Genomic DNA, 21118 nt, shown 5'->3' with positions numbered 1-21118 from the left:
AATATGCCTCAGAGCAGGAAAGTTATTGATTTTGTCATTGATTTTCAGGAGCAGAAGGAGGGATCTTCACCGTCCCAAACCTCCCAGGACTCAACAACATGCAGGTAGGTTGTGTTAAACATAATGGTAAAGCTTTGCACGGACTTCTGGTTTATAGCACAACACTGTACAATACTAGCTGCAAACACAGAACAGGAATGTCACTTTAAACTGCAAAATAGAACCATCAGGCTCAATAGAGGGATATTTATTCACATGCAAAACAGGGAGAAGTGCTAAAGAGTAACTTAGTTTCAAACATAAACCAAAAATAGTCATTCTAGAAATGACTTTTTGAGCCTGAAAGTGGAAGCGATCACTACTCCTCAAGAGCTAGTGGACATGGATTGGAGAGTTTCTAGTGACAGCAGATGGTGGAAGGAATAAAAAGGTGACTGAAAGCCATCACTGCCAGTTCGTTAATCAGCTTTAGGGAGGGGAGGGAAGGAGGGATGAGAAGCAAAAAAGGTTTGTAGGAAATCAGGTCTCAGATTTCCATTAACACTATTGGCAGTGGACTCTAGGCCTGACCTCTCCCAAGGTCTCATTTGTTTACAGGATTTGTGCCATTTACATATCACCCTTAATTCTCTTTAGCCCGTTTCTGTGACAGTCTTCTGTTTTAATTGAGCAATGTGTTGGTTTCCCTGAATGGAGACTGTGTACTCGACACTCCAAGTGCCACAGTCAAAGTTTTATCACTGTTTCTGGCTTTTCCTTCCGTGTTTTACAAGGTCACTTACAGGGTATTTGAAGAGCTGGGAAAAGTCAATAGACTGCAGTTCCCATTACTTACAGTCAGTCACTCACTGGGCCTCAAACTCTGTAGCTTTTGGTAGCTGTTATCTTGGAACGTTAACAGTGCAGACTCGCTGACTCTGTCCGTCTTTATGGGTGAAAAACTAAAGAATTGCTGCATTTTGAATTCTATGCGTCTGCAGAGCCCTGTTACTTTGTGGCTCGGGTCAAAGTTTCCTTTATTAAGATTGTGTAAGACGGTGTAATACCCAAAATGTATTTTAGTGTCAGCAGCAGCAGCCACATTCACGCCCCTGTTTGTGTAGAAGCCCAGCAGGCAGCTTTTATCATGCTGCCCTGTTGTTCCATATCCAAGATAACTACATTGTTGAGGTTCGGTGTCCCAGCAGCCCCATTGGCTACACATGAATATGTGACACAGAGGCATTGTTCTCTCTGGTGCAACAAGCCGAATGATTTATTGTTCTAAATCTTTGAGTTTTATTAGCTGTGCTCAGACCACATTACTAACGTTCATTGAGTGCCCAGGCCCTCATTAAGCCTCATATACAATCCACGGTTTAATTTTGGTGACTGGACTGCCAGTGTGCTCCATCTGACTGAGGAAGGGTTGAGCACAGTTGTTGCTTGAACAAACGGATGTTCCAGATCTTGGCCTTCAGTGCTTCCTTTGGGACCTCCAAAAATAGAATGCAGAGACGAAACTGGGAAATTCAACACAGTTTTTTAATGGACGTTTGCATTTTAATAGATGAGCTTTCATTCGTTGTCTTTTTCATGTTATTTTATTTTAACCTTCCAACCTGAAGTGCTGTCAGACTTTTTTTTAAAGTTATTTAACACCCTTGGCTTTTGAAAACAGGACTTGATCTGCACAAAACTTAAATTGAATGGGCTGTTTGAGAGCCCGTTTCCCTGTCTGTTGAGATCGACAGGGATACTGTCACAATGAAGAATACATTGTCAGGCTTTGAGCTCTGTAGGCTTTGTGTCCAGTGATGTGTGACCTACTAGAACAGTTAAGTTCATTACAACTAGGCTGAGATAGCAAGGTACGAAAAGCTTGTGAAAAGGCTTTCATACATTAGGCTGAGACCTGGTAATTTTTTAAAGGTGTTTTGCTTTGTGGCCACAGTGATGCATGGATGCTGGCTGTGGTAACAGGTGAAACAGGCCGGAAACATTCAGATGTTCACATGCCAGATTGTGTTTCAGTCTGATGTTAAGTTACACTTTAACAAAAGGTCATCATACCCCACCTGCATAATTATCATGTTATACAGTCACATACCTGCTTTACCAATTTAATAGATCTGACCTCTATTTTTTTGCAGTTAAGAGTATGTGTAAAATCTTAACAGTTAGCTAAAAGTAACAAATAAGCAGCTGAAAGCAGTTTGTAAAAGCAAAAAGGCACTATAGATGTGCAGCCCATTTCCCATTCGGAATCGGATGGGAAGACTACAAGTGAGTCAATGCCTGAACACTGAAATGAAAGCTAAGTGGACAAATGGTTGAAACTATGAACTAAAAATTATGAATAAAGTTGAATTAGTGAGCTAATAGTGGTGGACTAAAGGTTAAAAAAGATAAAAGCGGTGGATAAACATTTTGAACATGAGAGGTGGCGTTGTTGAAGGGTTACCTGAGTTCATCTGTCAGCGCTGTGGGTGTATGTCAGAGAGAAGATGTGGAGAACCAGTGTGCAACAAGTTCAGAAAGTTTCTATCAAAGCACACTTATCTCGAATACCGACAGCGGAACTGGCAGTAATTGCGAGACCACTCTTGACCTTGGAAATAGTTTGACAAAGAAACCTGACTGAATCCATTTACAGCTGCAGCTTTTTCCGAGCTTTTAGCCTCGTCCTCAGGCCCGTGCACTCTTCTCATTAGGATGAGTACAAAATGTGCAACATAATACAGAATACAGACTCCACCTGCTGAGACGGGCTGTGAGATGTGAGTGTAATTTGCTTCAGCTTGGTTCTCTCTCTTTTCTCCTCATCTCACTCTTTAGATCCAGCCTCCACGTTGAGGTGGGCCCCCCATCGTCGGCCTCCTCGTCTCCCCTGTCGCCCTCCAGCCCCTCCCTGGAGGAGCGGAGGAGGCCTGGCACCCTGTTCATCTGGCAGGAGAGGGAACGGCTCCAGCAGCAGCAGAGAGAGAAGGCGAGGTAGGCAGAATATCATTAAATATGTAAATATTCTAAAGGCATGACAAGACATGACAAAGTTTCAGTCGTGCTCGGACATTTTACTTTGAAGGAAAGAATGACGGTTTCATACACTGTAGTTGACAGAGAAGGCCTCATTACTGAATGAATGGACTGGAACAGACATCACATGACATTACCAGCATGAATATCGCTGGAACACACAGTGTGTGTATAAGCTTTTGTCAGTTGTCATGTGTTTGGCAGCTTCTTCTCCTCTCATCCAGTAAGGACCAGCTCTCTGTCAGAGACTACTCCCTTCTGTCTCTCTCATATCTAATTATACGCTTCTCCATGTCAAAACTCGTAATTTTGCAGTTTGCTGAAGTCATCCACCAAAACAGGAAGTCATGTGGCCTCTGCACCACAGACGGGAAGTAGCTCATGGTAAGTAGGGCCTGTAGAACAGATAAACACACAGAGAGCAGCGGCAGCAGACACACATCTGTTTAAGTTCTGCTGTCTTCATTCACTCGTGCATTTCCTCAGTCCTTGTCAAAGTAGTATTGAAGGGAAGCTGGAGGGTGGGGAAAGAGGTTATTTTTTTGTAGTGACTGAACTGTGGTGTTTGTCTCCCCCTAGTGGTGCATCGCCAGAAAACAACAACTCCGGCCTGCGGCACCGATGTGCGGTGAGTATCCCTCTTCATGCCTTCAGCGAACAGAGCTGAGGAGAACGCAGAGTGGCTGGATTGTGTCTTTTCACTGGTGTAAATCAGGACTGTTTTGTTTCTAATAGAGCGCTGACCAGATGAGCACAGTGACCCCTTCAGTCCTTCTAAAGCGCTCCAGCAGCAGAACAGGTACAACACACACGGTCCACAAGCAGTTTATATCAGTGTAGCTCTTCATATTTATCAGTGCACATTATAGCCACATTACACGTTGGCAGGTGTACATGGGGGCAACTCAAATATAGTGTCAGTGTAGTTCTGAATCAGAGCCCACAAACAATAAACTGCAAGGAACCATGGGAGCAGCACATGAAAGACTCAGTATGCTTCAGAGGAACTAGTTTGTAAGTGTTTCAACTGGTTCTAAACCTGCTGTCATAGCCTCCCTCCCACTTATAGCATCCTACTGCGTCTCTGATCTCTCCCTGCAAATTTTCATTGTACAATTCTTCTTTCAGTCCCAACACGGTGAGTTGCACAAACGCAGTGCACACAGCAACTGTCAGAAGAATATTTAAAGACAGACAAGTTCAACCCTGTCTGCTTTCTATCTCTGCAGACTTGGCCTGGGTGGGTGCGATTGTCAAACTGTTCCAAAATTCACTTCACCAGTCAGATGAATGCAGCCGTTAGTTAAACTCACAGTAAAAACACCTAAAATGAAAATGCTGGTACCTTTCACTTTTCTTAGGGAAGGTAATACCTTCTGAGGTGTAGCCATGCGGAAAAAGCAATTCCAGAAAACATGACACAGAGCGGCATCTACTGGTGAATTTCATCTCCCTAACTTAGGTAGCTCATTAAGTGCCAACCAGTTGTATCCAAACTGAACACAGAATATAGAGCACGAGGATTACTCACCGCGGTATCTCAGAATAACAACAGAAGACTCAGGTTCCACAGCTCAGTGTTTCTTTAATAACATCTGAATTGATTCATGTTATTCTAAGTTTATTTAGAAATACCTCCAGTTACAACTAGTAAATTGAGTGTTATGGGTTATTTTAACACATTTGTGGCAATTTAACCAAAATCCTGAAATTCACATTTTCCGATAATCACAAACAATTAAAAACACAGTCTGACTCACTGGATGACTTCAGATTTAAGTCTGTGTCACAACTTGGATGGAGGCTGGACAGAGAGAGACCACACGAGTTGCAACTAAAAATAAGCGGAGCAAGTTTTGATGAGGATTTGGATCGTGTTATAAATCAGGTCTTGTTGGTTCCTTTGGTCATTTAGCCATTTTAATGACAGAGTTCGCCTCCATACAAGCAAATTTCTGCCAAAAACAATTCCCCTGACACTATGTTTCACAGCCGCTGCACTCTGGGCATGGCCCCACTCAACATGACATGATTGGTTTAAAGAAATACAAACAAGCCAGACCACGTTTTTTTACCTGTAGCAGAATAATGAGGTGCAATCAGACCATTCTCCAGTGCTGTAAAGGCACCGTCTCTGGCATTGTGAGACTAGTACATACAAGTAAATGCTCTATCTTACAAGTGAAAGGATAAAGTGTTGCAATATCACCATTTAAACCCAAAGTTACTTTGCTGTGTGCAAGTTTGTCAAGCCTCTGCTGTCTTGTTCTACCACATAAACAGCAGTTTGTAATTTTGACCTAAATATTTGCATCAGATGTCCCATCGTCCCCCAAGACGTCCCCTCCTCCTGGTCAGGCCCAGAAGCCCAACAGCTTCCTGTTTCGCATCTCCTCACGCAGCAACATCAAACCCACAGGTACACAGAGGACACAGTTCACACCTTTGTTCACCGTTTTGTCCAGGTTTAACAGTTCATTGTGCTATTATTCAGGGGCCGTCTCCAGTCTCAGTGAGTCTGGCAGGAGTGAGTCTCGCACGACACTGCGTTCACCCAAAGAGGAGAGACCAGACGTCACACAGCTACGCAAGGTAAACCACATGCACATCTTAAAAATATTGAAGTGGAAGTCAGGTCAGTCCCTGGATATGATATAGTTTCGTGTATTTATTATAGAATAAATATGTTTAATGTGAGCAATGAGCTTTAACATGAAGTCATCCAGAACATTTTTTGATAAAGACAAGTTTCCTCTTAGATCTCACCTTACAGTCCTGTTTGTTGTTGGTACATTCACTGAAAGCTGTTCAGTTAAATGAATACACTGTTTACTGTGGGAGTGTCCTGTTCAAGGCCTCAAGTTCTTGAAATCAAAACAGACAACAGTCCCACATATATAAATATTCAGTTTTAATAGATGTGTTAAAATATTTCTGCCATGCTTCCACACAAGTATCCAAAGCATTATTACTATGATAATCCTGGGTTTTAATTGGTATAAATACAGTATAAGGAGCTTTTCCATGCTGACAAGAACAAACAACACTGTGTCTCCCTCCTCAGACTCTGGAGTCTCGGCTGAAGATCACTCTGCCAGAGGACCTGGGTGAGGCTCTGTCCAACGGCACCGTCCTCTGCCAGCTGGTCAATCACATCAAACCGCGCTCCGTGTTAACCATCCACGTTCCCTCTCCAGCAGTGGTGAGTCCAGCAGCCATCAGTTTCCCTACTGGACAACAGTCGACACAAAAACTGCAAATTATGTTTCATTGCTTGTTTATTGGATAATCTCACTTCAGACTAGTATTTTTGGTAGAGTTATACTTTTAGTTCAAAAGCCGTGAGACCCCCCTCTATACAAATTATAACTATAGCTACATTACTCTTCCACCTGACCCACAAAAATCTGGAGACCCTTTGTGCCCACTTAGTTTGGGCAGGTAATAAAACAAGAATAGTGTTTATATTCCTGTTTTATTACCCAACAGTGAAATATTAGAAAATGACGGCAGCATTACTTGGTCTGGTACGACCAGAAGGTTATAGTGGCTATTATTAGCAAACCTTTGATAGCTGTATGACTGATGTAGTGAGAATGTTTGCTCTCTCTATGTGTGCCCTCTCTCCTTAGCTCTGATTCATTTCTTTACAACAATAGGTTCCAGTAAATCCAACTTACAAAAAACTTAAATGTGCCACCATGCTGTAATTATAAGAAGTAATGTTAGTTGGCACTATTTGGGAAAAGATTTTTTTTAAAGTGGAGATATTTTTAAAGACTTTAAAATTGTGTTACTAAGTAACAGTGGTATTTATGGAAAGCACTAACAAAAAAAAGTTTTGTCAAAGAATTAGTGCTGCTGAGATGTACATTTTGCATCAACATCAGAATAACAGCAGCAGATCAGAGGACACACTAAACAAATAGGAGAAACTGGCACTAGAAAGGGGCTGCAAGGTGGCTCAGTGGTTAGCACTGTATCTGGTTCGCGTCCCGGTGGGGGCACCAGGATCTTTCTGTGTGGAGTTTGCATTTTCTCCCGGTACAGGGTGGGTTCTCTCTGAGCTCTCCGGCTTACTCCCACACAGTCCAAAAACATGTTGAGGTTAACTGGTGATTCTAAATTGTCCATAGGTGTGAATGTGAGTGTGCTTGGTTGTCTGTCTCTGAGTGTAGCCCTGTGACAGACTGGTGACCAGAGTGTCCCCTGCCTTCGCCCTAAGTCTGGTGGGATAGACTCCAGCCCCCCATGGCCCTAGTGAGGAATAAGCATCCATCCATCCATTTTCTATACACCGCTTAATCCTCATTAGGGTCGCGGGGGGGCTGGAGCCTATCCCAGCCGACTTAGGGCGAAGGCAGGGGACACCCTGGACAGGTCACCAGTCTATCACAGGGCCACACTTAGAGACAGACAACCAAGCACACTCACATTCACACCTTCAGACAATTTAGAATCACCAATTAACCTCAACATGTTTTTGGACTGTGTGGGAGGAAGCCAGAGAACCCACGCTGCACGGGGAGAACATGCAAACTCCACGCAGAAAGATTCCGGTGCCCCCACCGGGACGCGAACCGGCAACCTTCTTGCTGCGAGGCAACAGTGCTACCAACTGCGCCACCTTGCAGCCCGAGGAATAAGCAGTGCATAGATAATGGATGGATGGATGGTACTAAAAGGCCAGCTACTCTGTGCAGATGAAGAGTGAAAGTTCAGTGTCCTAATCTCACCTAATAGTTGATGTGTGATATTTTGCTTTCAGCCAAAACTGAGCCCGGCAAAGTGTCAAAAAAATGTGGAAAGCTTCATTATTGCTTGTCGCAAGCTGGGAGTCCCTGAGGTAAAGACCGTCTCTCTTTCCTGTCTTTGTTGTGCATGTCATAGATGAGTTTGTATACGTTAAACAAGAAAATGAACTGTACCAATCCCAGTTGAGAACTTTCTATGTGCTGAGAGCTGAGTTGTGTTGCTGTTTGCATATGTATCCTGTCAGGACTGGACTGATGAGGCAGCTTCATACTGATTGGCAACAGATTTTCATCAAAAGCCAGTATCAGTCCAAGCCTAACTCTGCTTCGTGCCATTCTGCATTTTGTCTTTCTCTTATGTCAGAGTTTTAACAATGTAACTACTTGTATTTTCCTCCTCTTTATGTGTGTGTGTGTGTCCTGTCCAGACTGAAGTGTGTGCGTCCTCTGATGTGCTTCTGTGTAAGCTGCCCGCTGTGCTGCGCTGTGTGACGGCCCTGCTGGCCGTGAAGGGGGGGGAGACGGTGGAGGAAAGCTCGCCCCGCCACTCCTCACCTGCGTCTTCATCATCGTCCTCCTCCTCCTCTTCCTCCTCGCTGCTGTCCACAGACTTCCTGTTCTTCTACTGTGCAGCCATGGCGCTGCTCTACGTCCTCTACTGCTACCTGCTCACCTAAAGCAGCGGCACACAAAACACACGCGTTTATCTGCTCTATACACATACTGAACACACACGGAAATGTCACGGCCGGACACACACAGCTGCTCCTACAGCTGTCGTTGATACAGTGAGTGCAGTGTGTGTGCTCAGTATACATACTCTGACTGTAGAGCAGATTTATTAAGACCTGAGCTGCACTGGTTGGGCGTCAGAGACATGCAGCAGAGAACACTACAACGACGGGAACAACACCGTATGAGAGCAGATGAACAGTGAAATGCCTTAGCCTAGTTTAGCCTTCACTCATGTTTGGAGAAGACGGGAGGTTTTTGTCTGAAGCAGAGCTGCTCACTGTGCAGAAAGTCTGTCATTGGTTGAGATGTGAATGGGTGGAACAAAGGAACCACATTCTCTGTTGAATCTCCATCACATACTGTACTTTGCATTGCCTGCATACTTGGTGTATAGATGGAGGGTTCACATTAAACACGGTGACACTTGAGGTCAGTGTTTTGTTTGACAGCAGAAAAAGCACATGTTTTTATTCAGAGTCTGCTGCTGGCTTTACTGTGCAGAGTGATCATCTGCACTGTGTTAGTTTAGTGAAACTTAAAGCTGCGTTCGGTGAGATGTGTTTTTGTTGCTTTTTGGCTGCTTGGAAGCAGCACAATGGGCCATATTATCACCTTATAGAGTTGATTTGTTGAAGATGTTGCACACGCTTCCTTAATTACACACCCAGCAGACACTGAGCATCCTCATTCATTTGGAACTGTGAAACTGGGAGTCCTTTTAACTCTGTTTTTTTTTTTAACTTTCTAAGCTAATGTTCAGGAACTTTTTTAAGTGGTAGAAGTTCCTCCAGATGATTGTGATTTGTGTTTCCACAGCGGGGCCATGGTTCCAGGGAGAAAACCTAAATTAGTCTGCTGATGTATCAACAGCAGGACAGACTGAGATTCCCTCTGAATGTGCAGAAACAAGAGTTTGTTGGTCCATCTGTCCTAGAATGTTTTGTTCCATCCATGCAGCTACAAACTCCAAGCAAAACAACCTAATTGCAGTTGCGGGTTTTATTGTTGATGGCAATGTTTAAGAGAAGAATGCTTGGGGGAGGACAAGAAAAACAGGAAATGCTGCTTGTTGTCTTCTCTAAGTTCATCCAATCAGAATTGAGACCTGCACAGCTGCTTCTCATGGCTGCTTCAGAGTACCTATGTGGGAGTAGGTGCTGTCTCCCTTGAAACAGAAAAGTTCCTGCACATAAAAAAAAAAAAAAAATGCTCTCACGCTACCCCCTTTGTGGGTCTTTCACCCTCCAAATTATTATAGATGCTGTGAAAACACAGGTAGGAGAACAAAGCTCCTCAAAAAGTTCCTGAGGTTGCAATGCACCTTAAGTTTTACAGCTAGCTGCAGACTGTCTGCAGTTTGATGCTGAGCAGGTGGTGTACAGTGGATTCATCCGAGCGTTTTCACTGAAAACAGCTGCCTGCTGCTGAAGCAAGCACAACTGATGAGTGCTGAGCGTGAACAAAACATTAAAGGGCTGTAAAACCAAAAATAATGAGCTAATAGGCGCAACAAACGCTGTGGAGCTGACGGCCACAGTTGGGTGATGAGGCGCCGCTGATGCCAGCAGCACTTTTCACTTTCTACACAGTCATTTAGCCAGTGGTAATATTAAAGTATTGATCAGGGCAGCTTTACGGCTCAGTTCTGTCTCCGTGTTAATTACATTTACACAGAGAAAATGACAAATACTTGGACTCAGAATGCAGAATGCAGCTGGACTAGAATTGCAGAGTTTTTAAGTGTGTTGCAGAAATATGAATTTAAAGGAGCCTGTTGGTTCCGTTGGTTATGATAATGTTGTACTCACCAAGTTAAAAGCTGTTATCTGGGAGTGAGTAGAGACACGATGAGGCTGGTTCTGAACACGGTTCTGTGGAAGAGAAAATAAAGGGCAACAGTAACAGTCTGATTTGACTCACATTAGTCATAGATGGAGTGTTTATACAGAGACTGTGGTTCTTAAAGGTTTGGACTCAACCACTGAGATTGTTTGTGCCTAAAGCAGAGCTCTGTAAACAGACCTGAGAGACAGGAGCTGGGGAAGTTTCCTGAGACTGAACTGTGAATGTGGAATGTGATTTTTTTTGTTTTGTTTAGCTTGAGACAGATGCAAGTTCATTAAATATGGAGCCAGGATGTTAAGTGATGCTGTTTGTCGTACAACAGTGCTAGTGAGAGCTGAAACAGTGCCTGTTACTGAACACTGACCACTTGTTTTCTGTGTGCTGTGCTGACTGGGAGCAGCAGGGGGCGATGTCGCTGCATCAGTCCCTCAGACCGACGGTACAAACCCCTGCAGGAGCTTGTGTGTGTGTAAAGTCTTTTTGTTGTCTCTGGTCTGTCTGACCGGCTTACTTCATGTTTGTATAAATGTACACAGGTTATTAAATTATTGCTTTTTTAAAATTTTTATTTATTTTGAACTCTATTCTGTTCTATTTTTGGTTGTTTTTGTTTCTGTGGCGAGACAGCAGAGGCTTGACTAATTTAGTTAAACCTCTTAGCCAATAGTTTTAAAGCCTCATAAAGCTTTGTGAAATCAGTGTGCGCGCTTTAAATCACACACACGGGTAAATTAAATGTAATCAATATTCAATTATTCCAAGTGAAAATAACATTGACCGTTTAAAAGTTTCCCTCTTTATTGGATTGCTAAATCTCTGATTCCCTCGAGGCTACGCGTTTAACAGAGCATCAGACGGCCTCTGCTGTTTCTACCACATGCTGTGTCTGGCTTACTGCTCATAGAAGGTCAATGTCTGCAACTAAACACAGATTAAATTCTCATTACCATGCTTATTTGACTGATGTGAGGGCTTGAAAGCTAATATCAGGAGTGAGATTTGGGGGATTCAGGCTGCTAAAGCCCTGCAAATCCAGAACATTCAGCATTTCTGAACAGAATGTTAACTTCTCAACTCTAAAAGTGCACTACAACTCAAAGCAATGAACTAATTAAGAGGTTTGACCAACATACTGTAAACTCGAAAAGTAAAAATAGTACAGGGAGATCAAGTGACTCCAAATCATGTTGTCCTTTTTTTTTTTTTTTAAATGTCCTCATATCAACAAACCCACTGGCGCCTCAAACTGTTTAAACGGGAAAATAATCATATGAGGAATTGATTGTGTAGAATATATAAATGCCCAATAATTTGTCTTTATCAAAACTAAACTCATTGTTGTTAAATCATTCCAACCAGGGCGACACAATGCATAGTTTCAGCATCAACAATGCAGGAAGGCAAATGAACTTCAACACCTCATACTACAACTTTTGCAGTTTGATACAAACAGAAAACTAGTGCAGCGTTTTCCAAAACTCATCTACACGAGAAGTCTGATAGATACATAACTTACTCTGCCTTTGCCAGTGTTTCACCACATGTCAGCTTCTTGTAAGTTATTTTTTATTTCTATGCAGATGCACTCTCCTACAAATCAGCCCAATTATTCGAGAATGATTCATTCTTTCCAAATTGAATTTTTTAAGCAATTTGGTGAAAATTCCAGAAAAACTAAATATTCTATTGCCAGTTTTTCTCTAGTATTGTGCAGCCCTAATTCCAATTTTCTAATTTTAATTGGAGTTAATTTTTAAATGTGACCCATGATGATGAAATTAGCATTGCGGCACTTTTCATGACAGTGCTGTTTATACATTTACCCCGCCTTTGTACGAGCTCAACAGATTTAGCCAGTTAGCTCAAGCAACATCATTTAGTTGCAATTGCAAGAGTAATTGTTAATATGAAAGTAAGAACAGTGAAATATACCATCAGAGAGCAATGAGTTATAAATGATTTAGCTACGTGGCTCATGTATATATTTTACACAATATATTCATGATTATTTCCTAATGTGTGTTTTATTTATTTAATATTTCACACTATTGGGCATCAAATTCCAAAAGCCATTCTGTTAAAATTGCAATACAGATTTATTGACTTATGTAACAAGGTTTTCTTTTAGTACACTGGTTATATTGTCCGTCCTCAGTTTCCTGTCCACACATCTGTACTGTTGTCTAGAGGTCCGAATGTCCACTCGCTCCCTGTGTCTGACGGTTTTTCTTATTAGCCTGCTGTTGAGATGAACTTTATACTGTTTCAATCCAAATGTATATTTTATAAGTGAAACTGGATAAGCAACACACAGTAATTCATTCACTGGCTTAGAACAAGCTATATTCGTAAATATGTTAGTGGAACAGAAATACTGTTGTATTTTATATTTATATAATACTCTTGTATTATTAAGAATGGTTTTTGAGTTTATATAAATCTATATGTAAAGTTTTTTTTTCTTCTTCCCGCTGTAAAGAAATTATTAAAAATGCAACTTTGACTCTGTTGTTTGTCTGCTTGCCCGCTGTTGTGCTTTTGCTTAATCGAATATGAACTTTAATGTGATCAGGGTATCTGCCGCCACAATGTTTTTGAAAAAGTTGACATTTATTTGATTATTACTACAATTTAAAAGGTGACTGGTGATATTCTGTATTATTCATGCGTCAGATCACACGTGCAGAGACAATCCAACTGTGATTGTATCCAGTAAGTGCTGTGAATCAAAGCCTCATATTATTCAATGAGGAGGACACTTAAAAAGACAGTTTGAAAACACTTCTGCTGAAACCTTTGTGGCCTCATTCTGACCTCATTCTTGACCTCTGTAGCCATTATGGAAAACACGGTCAAACACTCCTTAAACTAGTTTTTTTTATTGCTTTAGTAAAGGTCGTATGTTTTAATTCCAAACTCACTCTTTGTCAAGTACAAAGAAATCACAGTTGTTTGATTTCCTGCAAACACACTGTAAATATTGAAGCTCTGCATGTGAGAGAAGTTTTCTTACAATAGGAGCTGCACATTTTGAACCCAGACTGACTCTTCTTGGCAGTGCTGTCAGTCCTTTGGGGCGGCAGAAATCTCAGTTCTACACATAGATTTTTTCTTTAACTCAGCACCTTGATAAGATATTCAGAGTTTTGCACATCGATTCAAAAGGAGAAACTGCCACAGTCACTGAGAAGCTCAGTGAGTCACTCTGAGCAAGATGAGACTTGCGCTTCATCTAAAGTGTTTTCAAACAGTGTGTTTTGGTTCCCACACAGTCCCGGCGGGGGCTCGGCCTGATGCTGAGAGCCACAGAGAGGCTACTGATGCTGATCAGTGCTGAGAGATGGACTAACTCTGTTGGCTTTGGTCTCCATGTGGGAGCTTTTGACAATAAGAAAAATGCAGAATAACACCAGACATATTAACATTAAGCAGCTCACTGATGTGGCAAACTTGGTCCTTTCACACTGATTCGATCTTAAAGTCAGTTCCACAACACATACAGACTTTGTGAAGCGAGGTGGATGTGTGAGTGGGCGTGCAGATACCCTGATGTGAATCCTCTCCTGCCCTGTGCTTTAACCTCCTCCAAAGCTTCCTGTGCGCTCTCCAAGCAGCAGGTTTACCATCATAAATTCCAGCTGGCCTGTGTCGGAGCAGGTGAGTGTGCCGAGCCAAGGTCAGCGAGAAGGAAGAAATCAGCCTTTAGGTTTGTACCACGCTGCTGATGAGCAGGGCGCTCAATAAACTGTGCTGTCGACCTGCAGCCTGCCTGCTGCTCGCACACATCAGTGCGGAGGGGAGGGCGGAACGTCAAGTTCTGCATTATCTACACTGTGTCTATAGAGTTTCGGGTTGACCAGTTAATCAAATAATCAAGACAAAGTCGGCAGCACTGATTATATAGTATAGATGGAATCACTTCTTAGACACATACCGGGAAATGTTGCTTTTCATGGCTGACAGCGTTCTTCTACTGGGTGCTTTCAGGGGTCACAGAGAACAATCCAGGGGCCCGTCTGTGAAAAAAAAAAAAAAAGAATCTCAGCTGCACACAAGCCACACAGGAGGGACTTTAAATCTATTCAGATTTGTTTAAAACTAACAGGGCAGGATAAGATAAAGTAACATCACTGCAATTATTGGATTAACCTCTGTGGATGCTCCCTCTCATATCTTTGGTACCTTGTTTTCCTGGAGGCGTCCCTGAACATTAATCTGTACACGGCATCAGGCTTTAGTCTGTGAGCTTCGCCACGTAAGATCAGCTCAACTCCACTCGAGGATAATAATGGAAACCTCTGAACGGTGGTCACTATAATAATCAAAATGCCAACTGGGCCTGTGTTCGTCTGTGCACATCATCGTTAATGACATTAAGTGTTAATTAAGAAGCTCTCATATTGACATAGTTTTTGATTGGCCTCTATACGACAACAGTCTAACAGAATTCCTGAAATCCAGCCCTTTCAGACTTTAGGAAAACAAAAAGAATCTGAAGACAGGCTGTTCGTGTCACACGCTGAAAAAACATGCAAGACTGAGAATATTTACCAAAACACATTTTTTACTGGATGGGGATCTTAAAATCTGTTTCACACTTCAGTCACTTCATTCTACGAAGGATTTTTGGCCGATTTTATCCAACCAAATTTGTTTCAGGAAGTTGAATTTAGCTAGAAATTACAACCTTTGACTTAATATTGCATTATTAGTGGTGAAGGTCATTTAGGCACCATGTCTACGATGAAAACTCACTGACGCGTGTTCACACTAACCTACAGGTATTTAAATGACTAACCATCATACACACCTGCAGGATTCATGACCACATGTTTTACGTGAAAGAGACACTTCATTAGAAGTCAGATCAGAGACTTGTGTAGTTCATTAAACATCATAGCTTTCCTGCTTTACAACATAAGTGAGTATGTGGTTGTTTTTATTTCGATCCGCCTGGCTGCTTGTTCCAAAGGAAAGTGGTAGTAAGTCTGATTTAATGGGTTTTCATTTCAAGCCTGGAGGCAATAAACACTCCAACGTTTGACAGGGTGTATGGATGCATCTGGTATCCACTGTATATGAGATTGAAATGACATGCTTTGCTACAGAATGCCGCTGAGCCTGTCTTATAAATGTGTTAACTCTTTAACTCCCTGGCGCCCTCTGTATCCACACATCAGGAGCACTTGTGTGACATTTTGCAGATTGTAGCTTACTTCATCACCAATCGTGACAATTCCCTGTGACCATACACCCGAGAGTGCTAGAGGCAGAGGTAGCCCAGTACAGAGGAAATAGGCTTAATTTCTAGGAAGCACAATGGGAGTTTGTAAAGATGAACATAAGAGAATGTAAAATTTTGTGCAGTTCAAATCTGTTCGTAGCATCTGACAGATTATTCTGATGGGTTGAGGCTGCAGGGCGCTTTGTGCACCGGACACAGTGGCTTTAAACAGGCTCAAGTTGTTTCTACATCACTGACCTGGAGCTTTACAGCTAATGTAGCAAAATGTAGTAAGAGACATCACTTAAAGCTAGGGTTAGCAGTATTAGGCAAAAAAATGTCATGTAAACCGTTTAAGTATAAGAGAGGAAATGAGACTTCTGCGCCTACTCATGGCTGTTTTCAGGATTTAAAAAATCTGGCGACTTCAGCCAATCACAAGGCAAGAGAATTTTAATCTTCAGGATAGTCTCTCATAGCCTATCTCCAGAGAGCTGTCAGTGCTGGCTTGTTTGTGTTTCTTAAACCAAGCATGATCATCTTGGTGCTAAACCCAGGATGCAGATCCAGTAACATGCAGATACTAAAAGACAGAGGAGAGAGCTGTGTAAAATACGCAGAGGAAATGGAAGACTTATGTCCGAAGTCTACATCTGGTGAGTCAGACTACTTCAAGCATGACTATTTTGGTACGTTTGAAGCATGTGCATGTGCTCATACTCATGTGACAGAGAGGGAGGAAGTGCAGGAGAAGGGCTTTATTTGTTTCCCACTGCAGTTTAAAAGTCAGATCACTGACTTTATGCTGCATTTATCACCCACGCTGATCCTGAAGGTATCAACTGAGGCCATGGTGTCGTGTGCAGTGCTAGTTACTGTCCTGCTGTCAGGACAAACTGATTTACAGTGTAGTTAATTGTAGTAAAGCTCTGCACAAGTACTGGAAACAAATTCATCGACCAACCAGGGCTGGATGGTCACTCAGCCGCTTCACCAGGGGCCTCAAACATCCAATAAAAATGTACATTTATTAGGGAATTTGCAGCACTAAATTACTCACCGGTCATGTAAAGAACCCTGTTCAAAACAGTTTGAAGATCTTTTATTGTTGTTATTGTTATTATTCCTAATTCAGACTTTGATTAATGCAGTTGGAATAAGTATGTATCACAATTTAGATCAGGCTTCAGAACTAAACTCAGGATAATACGAAATCATCTTGATTCTTAAACCATTCTTCAGATTTTATCTCTACTGCATGTTTTTTTTTTTTTTTCCACCCTGTTACTTTCTGTAACCTTCTAGTTCTTTATTTTCTGCTTTCCCTAATTCTTTTCTTTTTGTTTGTCTCTAACATACAGTGCATATGTCCTTTTGATCTTTTTGTTGCTGTATAGCATTCTTGTTCCACATTAAAATTTAAATCCCTCCAGAAATGCAACACCTTAAACACCAACAACTGCGTCTGCCTGCAGTTGTCCCAAGACTCCACAAGGCTCTGCATGTTGCACTTTTACTGACTGTGTCTGCTATGGATAGTATTATTAAAGATCCTTGAATCTATTTTTTCACAGTTAGCTCCTTAAAGCTCCAACATGAACACGAGCTCGTCCGTTAAAACAAATGTTGGTTTTCCTCAAGAGAGATTTCTCCTCTTTATTCTTTATGTGCTGTAAAGTGGGAGGGGATACTCCGATCAGAATGTTGCTCATGTTGCCGGCACTGTCAGTCAAATGTAGTCAAACCACACCCACACGGTCCTGACGGAGCATATTAGTGGAGTTTTTGACAGTTATTAATAAATAATAAGTATGGATATTTATCTTCGGCTTTAGCTTTGATGCTGCCAAGTTAGTAAGGAATATTTAATGTTGTGGAAGAACCACGTTTTCAGGGAATTTAAACCTGGAGGTATATGTAAGCTTAATATTTTACATCTTGAAAGGTGAACAATTTACAGTGAAAAGGATGTGCTGTATGTTTCTTACTTGTATCTACTCACACCTCTTTCCTTCATTTCCCAGGACACCTTGTGTTCCCCTCAGCTCATCATGGAGGACGAGGGGCTGAGTCGGCTGGCCCAGACGGTCCAGGTATTGATCGACTTGGCGGACGGCTCCCAGCGGGCCCTGAAACAGGAAACACTGGTGGCTGTTGACTCAGCACAGAGCTAGCGCCACAAAGCTGCATCTGCAAAGATTCTGCACCAAAGAGATCCATCTGAGGGCTGGTGTTTGTTTCAACATGCTTCATGTTTGACTTGTTTATTATTACATTGACTTTACAGTTAGTCCTACTGTGGCCATCTTCCAAACATCAAACATAATGTTTCAAATAAATCTGTAAATGCCTCAAAGCCTCGTCTTTTTTCCTGTCTCATGGTAAAGATTAGGGGGCATAGGTTAAGAGAGGTGCAAAATATACACCTTTAATTGAAATCACGTACAGAAAAGTACAAATTTCTAGTAGAGCATGCTTCGCTAGTTGGCTTATCATAAGAGATAATTCCACATTTAAGGCCGATTCACTCTTTCCGTGTCTGCAAACGCTGTGTGACGAACATTTAATCATTCACCCAAGTCAGTGAGGACCCCTCTGCACAGCCCACAATTTGTGAGTGAAGCCTGTATCACTGGTAGCACGCCAACTGCACATATGCCAGAAAAACAAATGGTGCTCAGAACAAATGCTTGTTATGAGTAGAGACTGTACAAGGGGATTCTCCATCATCCACACTTCTAGAATTCCTCATTATAAGAGTTTTAATTGAAGTAGCCGCTGCCAGATTTTGCAAGTGCTTTGATTTGTACATCGCCGGTGTGTAGGAAGTGCTAATTTCTCCAGGAATCCTGTGCTATGTCTGCCCACTATACTCTTCACACCCCAGGAATGATCACTCTCATGTGAAGTACAACCTTTTAGAAACTTCTATGGGAGCCAGATTTGTTTTGTGTGTGTGTTCAACATGAGGGGCAATGCAGCTAATGTAGTTGGTGGAAGTCTGCTGTCCACTTTCTGCATCGGTTACACTGAAACCATGAACTGGCCTTTGTTGCAACTCCCCCATCAAAGCCTGTAGTATCTGCAGAGGGTGCTGCGTGAGGTCAAATAAATTCACTCGTGATGTCATGTGACTCGTCATCAGTCGGACCACAAGTTAGAGAAGTTTAAAAAATATGTTGTTCTGGGGTCATGAAAGTCTGAGCTCACCAGACTGTCGCTTTTCTCTGCTGAAGGCTACATTAACTGCAACTCTACACAAACTTTTTCAAATATCTGCTGGGAGTTGAGTTTTTAAGAATGCGTGGAGTGAAAAAGGTGTTCCCTGTGTTCAATATTACATACAGCTTGTTGAGCCTTAAACATTGTTATTGTGTATAATGTGAAATAAGCTGTCATCTGTCTGTGTGCTCTTTATCCTCACACAGACACCCTGGCCTATGTGACGTATCTTGTGGGTCAGAATGGCCAGAGAAAAGAGACCTGATGTAATAGAACAACCTGATCTTTATTGTATATTGCATTCAACATACTATATTACATATTTCTTTTTCTTTCTGGTATGCCAAATGGTTGGTGGTATGGTTATCGGAATGCACCTATTATCTCCTGGCAATGTTTGTACGGAGTGATGCTGAATTCCTGAAGGTGAACTATTCCTTTATTTCTCTGTAAAGTGGCATCTCGTACGCATATATGAATGCCGAAGAAAAACAGCCATGAATAAGAAGCACTGCTAAGAGCATTCTAAAGGTATTTTACTTTACATGATAAGAGCATCGCGTAAAGTAAAATTCCACTACAAAATGAGGTAGAATCCCAAATATGCACAAAAAAAATGTGTGGATTCTACTTTTAACTGTGCGTAAAATAGCAGCAGTTATCAGCAGCAGCAGACAAAAAGTCAAAGAGACAGAGATGTTCATGGACGTGGCGCGGATTGTGACATACAGGCTTATTTTAGAAGAAACCAGGTTTCATGCCTTTAACCTGTGAACGAGTCAACCTGTGTCACGGTCAGCGCTGCCAAAGTGTAGCAAAACGTCCTAAATAGACCGACTGCTGAAGTGGTGCAGCAGTGGCTCCAGTCGCTGCAGCACTGAACACGTACAGTTATGTGTGTGTGTGTGTCCTCTCTGGGCACTTATCACCACACTGACAGTGACGGTTTAATTAACTGTGTGAAATGCTCCAACTCAAAGTGCGTTGGTGTCTGTTAAAAACACCGGTTTTACCTCTGACTTTATACAAACAGGAGTAAAACAGACGTGTTGTACACTGAAACACTGCGTGAGCTGAAAACCTGTTTTCTTTTAAATGATTGGATGTAATCTGGGATTCATGGCGTGAACCTCAAGATTGATGATAGAACTGGTGTAACTGGCTCCTGAGCTGCTTTCTTGTTTTAACAACCAGTCCTCTCACTGTTTGAAAAGGTCAGTGCACTGCAAAGCTGATTTTTGGCCATTACCTGCAAGGCTGTTGACCTATCGTGTTTAAAATGACCACACATATGCAATTCTCAGTCTCTGCATCAAGATACACCTGGAACATACAGGAAATATGTACATGGTATTTTTTTTAAAAAGTGTGACGTCCCTTTGCTCTAAAGGTTTGTTGTGCATACAATATAAGATTTGCTACACTAGTCTTCTGCTGTATTACAACAGGCTTCCCTAAAGACATCCAAAGTTTCTTACTGATATTTCTTGTAATGCGTGATTCCAAGTGAGGTCTTAAGTCATGTTTGTAGATGTTGAGGCTGACATATTGTAAGAACTGACCTCACTGGCAGTGTTCTTCTACAAAAGACCAAGTCTCAATCGTACCATTCCATTCAAAGTACCAAAAATGGTTAAACAAAAATCTAAATTTTGCATTAGCAGGACAAATCAGCAAACAAACTGGATTCTCAAAATGTGATATTTAAGCTGCTTGATAGAAATCTGATGAGTAAAAAAAAAAAAAGTGGAAGGCTAAGAAACTATGCTTCTGGAGGGTATCTGATGTTCATTTTCTTGGAGTTTCTTCTTTGAGACCGAAAGAAGTCTAGCAAAGAACATACTCACCATCTGCCCGCTTCATCTGAATGCCGAGTTGATCCTCCTGGAGTCTGAAGTTTGATCAGGAAGGGTCTCTGTGGAAGGGTAGCAGCCAAGAAACCACTGTTTCAGAAGGGCAGCAGGGTTGAAACGTTGAAATATGCAAAAGCTCACAAAGATTGGAGTAAAGATCAATGAGAAAGTTCTGTGGAGTGAAAGTTCAAAATGTTCTGGTGAAACATGGTGGAAGGTCTGTGGTGGTGGTATGGGGTTGACGGAATCATGAATGTGGAAAAATACAGACAAATCTTGGTTCACCATGTCATTCCTTCTGGAAGGTGAAATCATATATGGGGCAAAAACAGCAGAAAAAAACACAGTGATGGACGAGCTTCACAGGGTCCAGGCTTTAAAATGATAGAAGCTTCTATGTCTGGCCAGAGAGAAAAAAACAATAAAAACCTGAACAACAACTCTGGGAAGTGCTGAAGGAAGCTTGGCAT

At 41.9% G+C, this 21118-nt stretch overlaps 1 protein-coding gene across 2 annotated transcripts in view; it reads left to right on the top strand.

Annotated features, from left to right (window-relative positions):
• Positions 1-17929, top strand: part of lrch4 (leucine-rich repeats and calponin homology (CH) domain containing 4) — a 54014-nt gene extending 36085 nt beyond the window's left edge. Inside the window, exons 9-18 of one of the 2 annotated variants that reach the window (XM_008299646.1) lie at positions 49-104; positions 2818-2973; positions 3331-3399; positions 3595-3643; positions 3751-3814; positions 5333-5434; positions 5510-5607; positions 6080-6217; positions 7784-7861; positions 17598-17929. In XM_008299646.1, the coding sequence (XP_008297868.1) occupies positions 49-104; positions 2818-2973; positions 3331-3399; positions 3595-3643; positions 3751-3814; positions 5333-5434; positions 5510-5607; positions 6080-6217; positions 7784-7861; positions 17598-17747 (960 nt within the window). In that variant the 3' untranslated portion in view covers positions 17748-17929. Of the gene's footprint in view, positions 1-48; positions 105-2817; positions 2974-3330; positions 3400-3594; positions 3644-3750; positions 3815-5332; positions 5435-5509; positions 5608-6079; positions 6218-7783; positions 7862-8197; positions 12853-17597 lie in introns of those variants that run through there. The other variant, XM_008299645.1, reaches the window with a different exon arrangement.
• Positions 17930-21118: the final 3189 nt, after the last annotated feature.

This window comes from Stegastes partitus, unplaced genomic scaffold (genome assembly GCF_000690725.1).
Source record: "Stegastes partitus isolate 25-593 unplaced genomic scaffold, Stegastes_partitus-1.0.2 Scaffold1442, whole genome shotgun sequence".
Taxonomy (NCBI): Eukaryota; Metazoa; Chordata; class Actinopteri; family Pomacentridae; genus Stegastes; species Stegastes partitus.
Note: the sequence above shows the minus strand (reverse complement) of the source record. Positions and strands in the feature narration are given on the sequence as shown.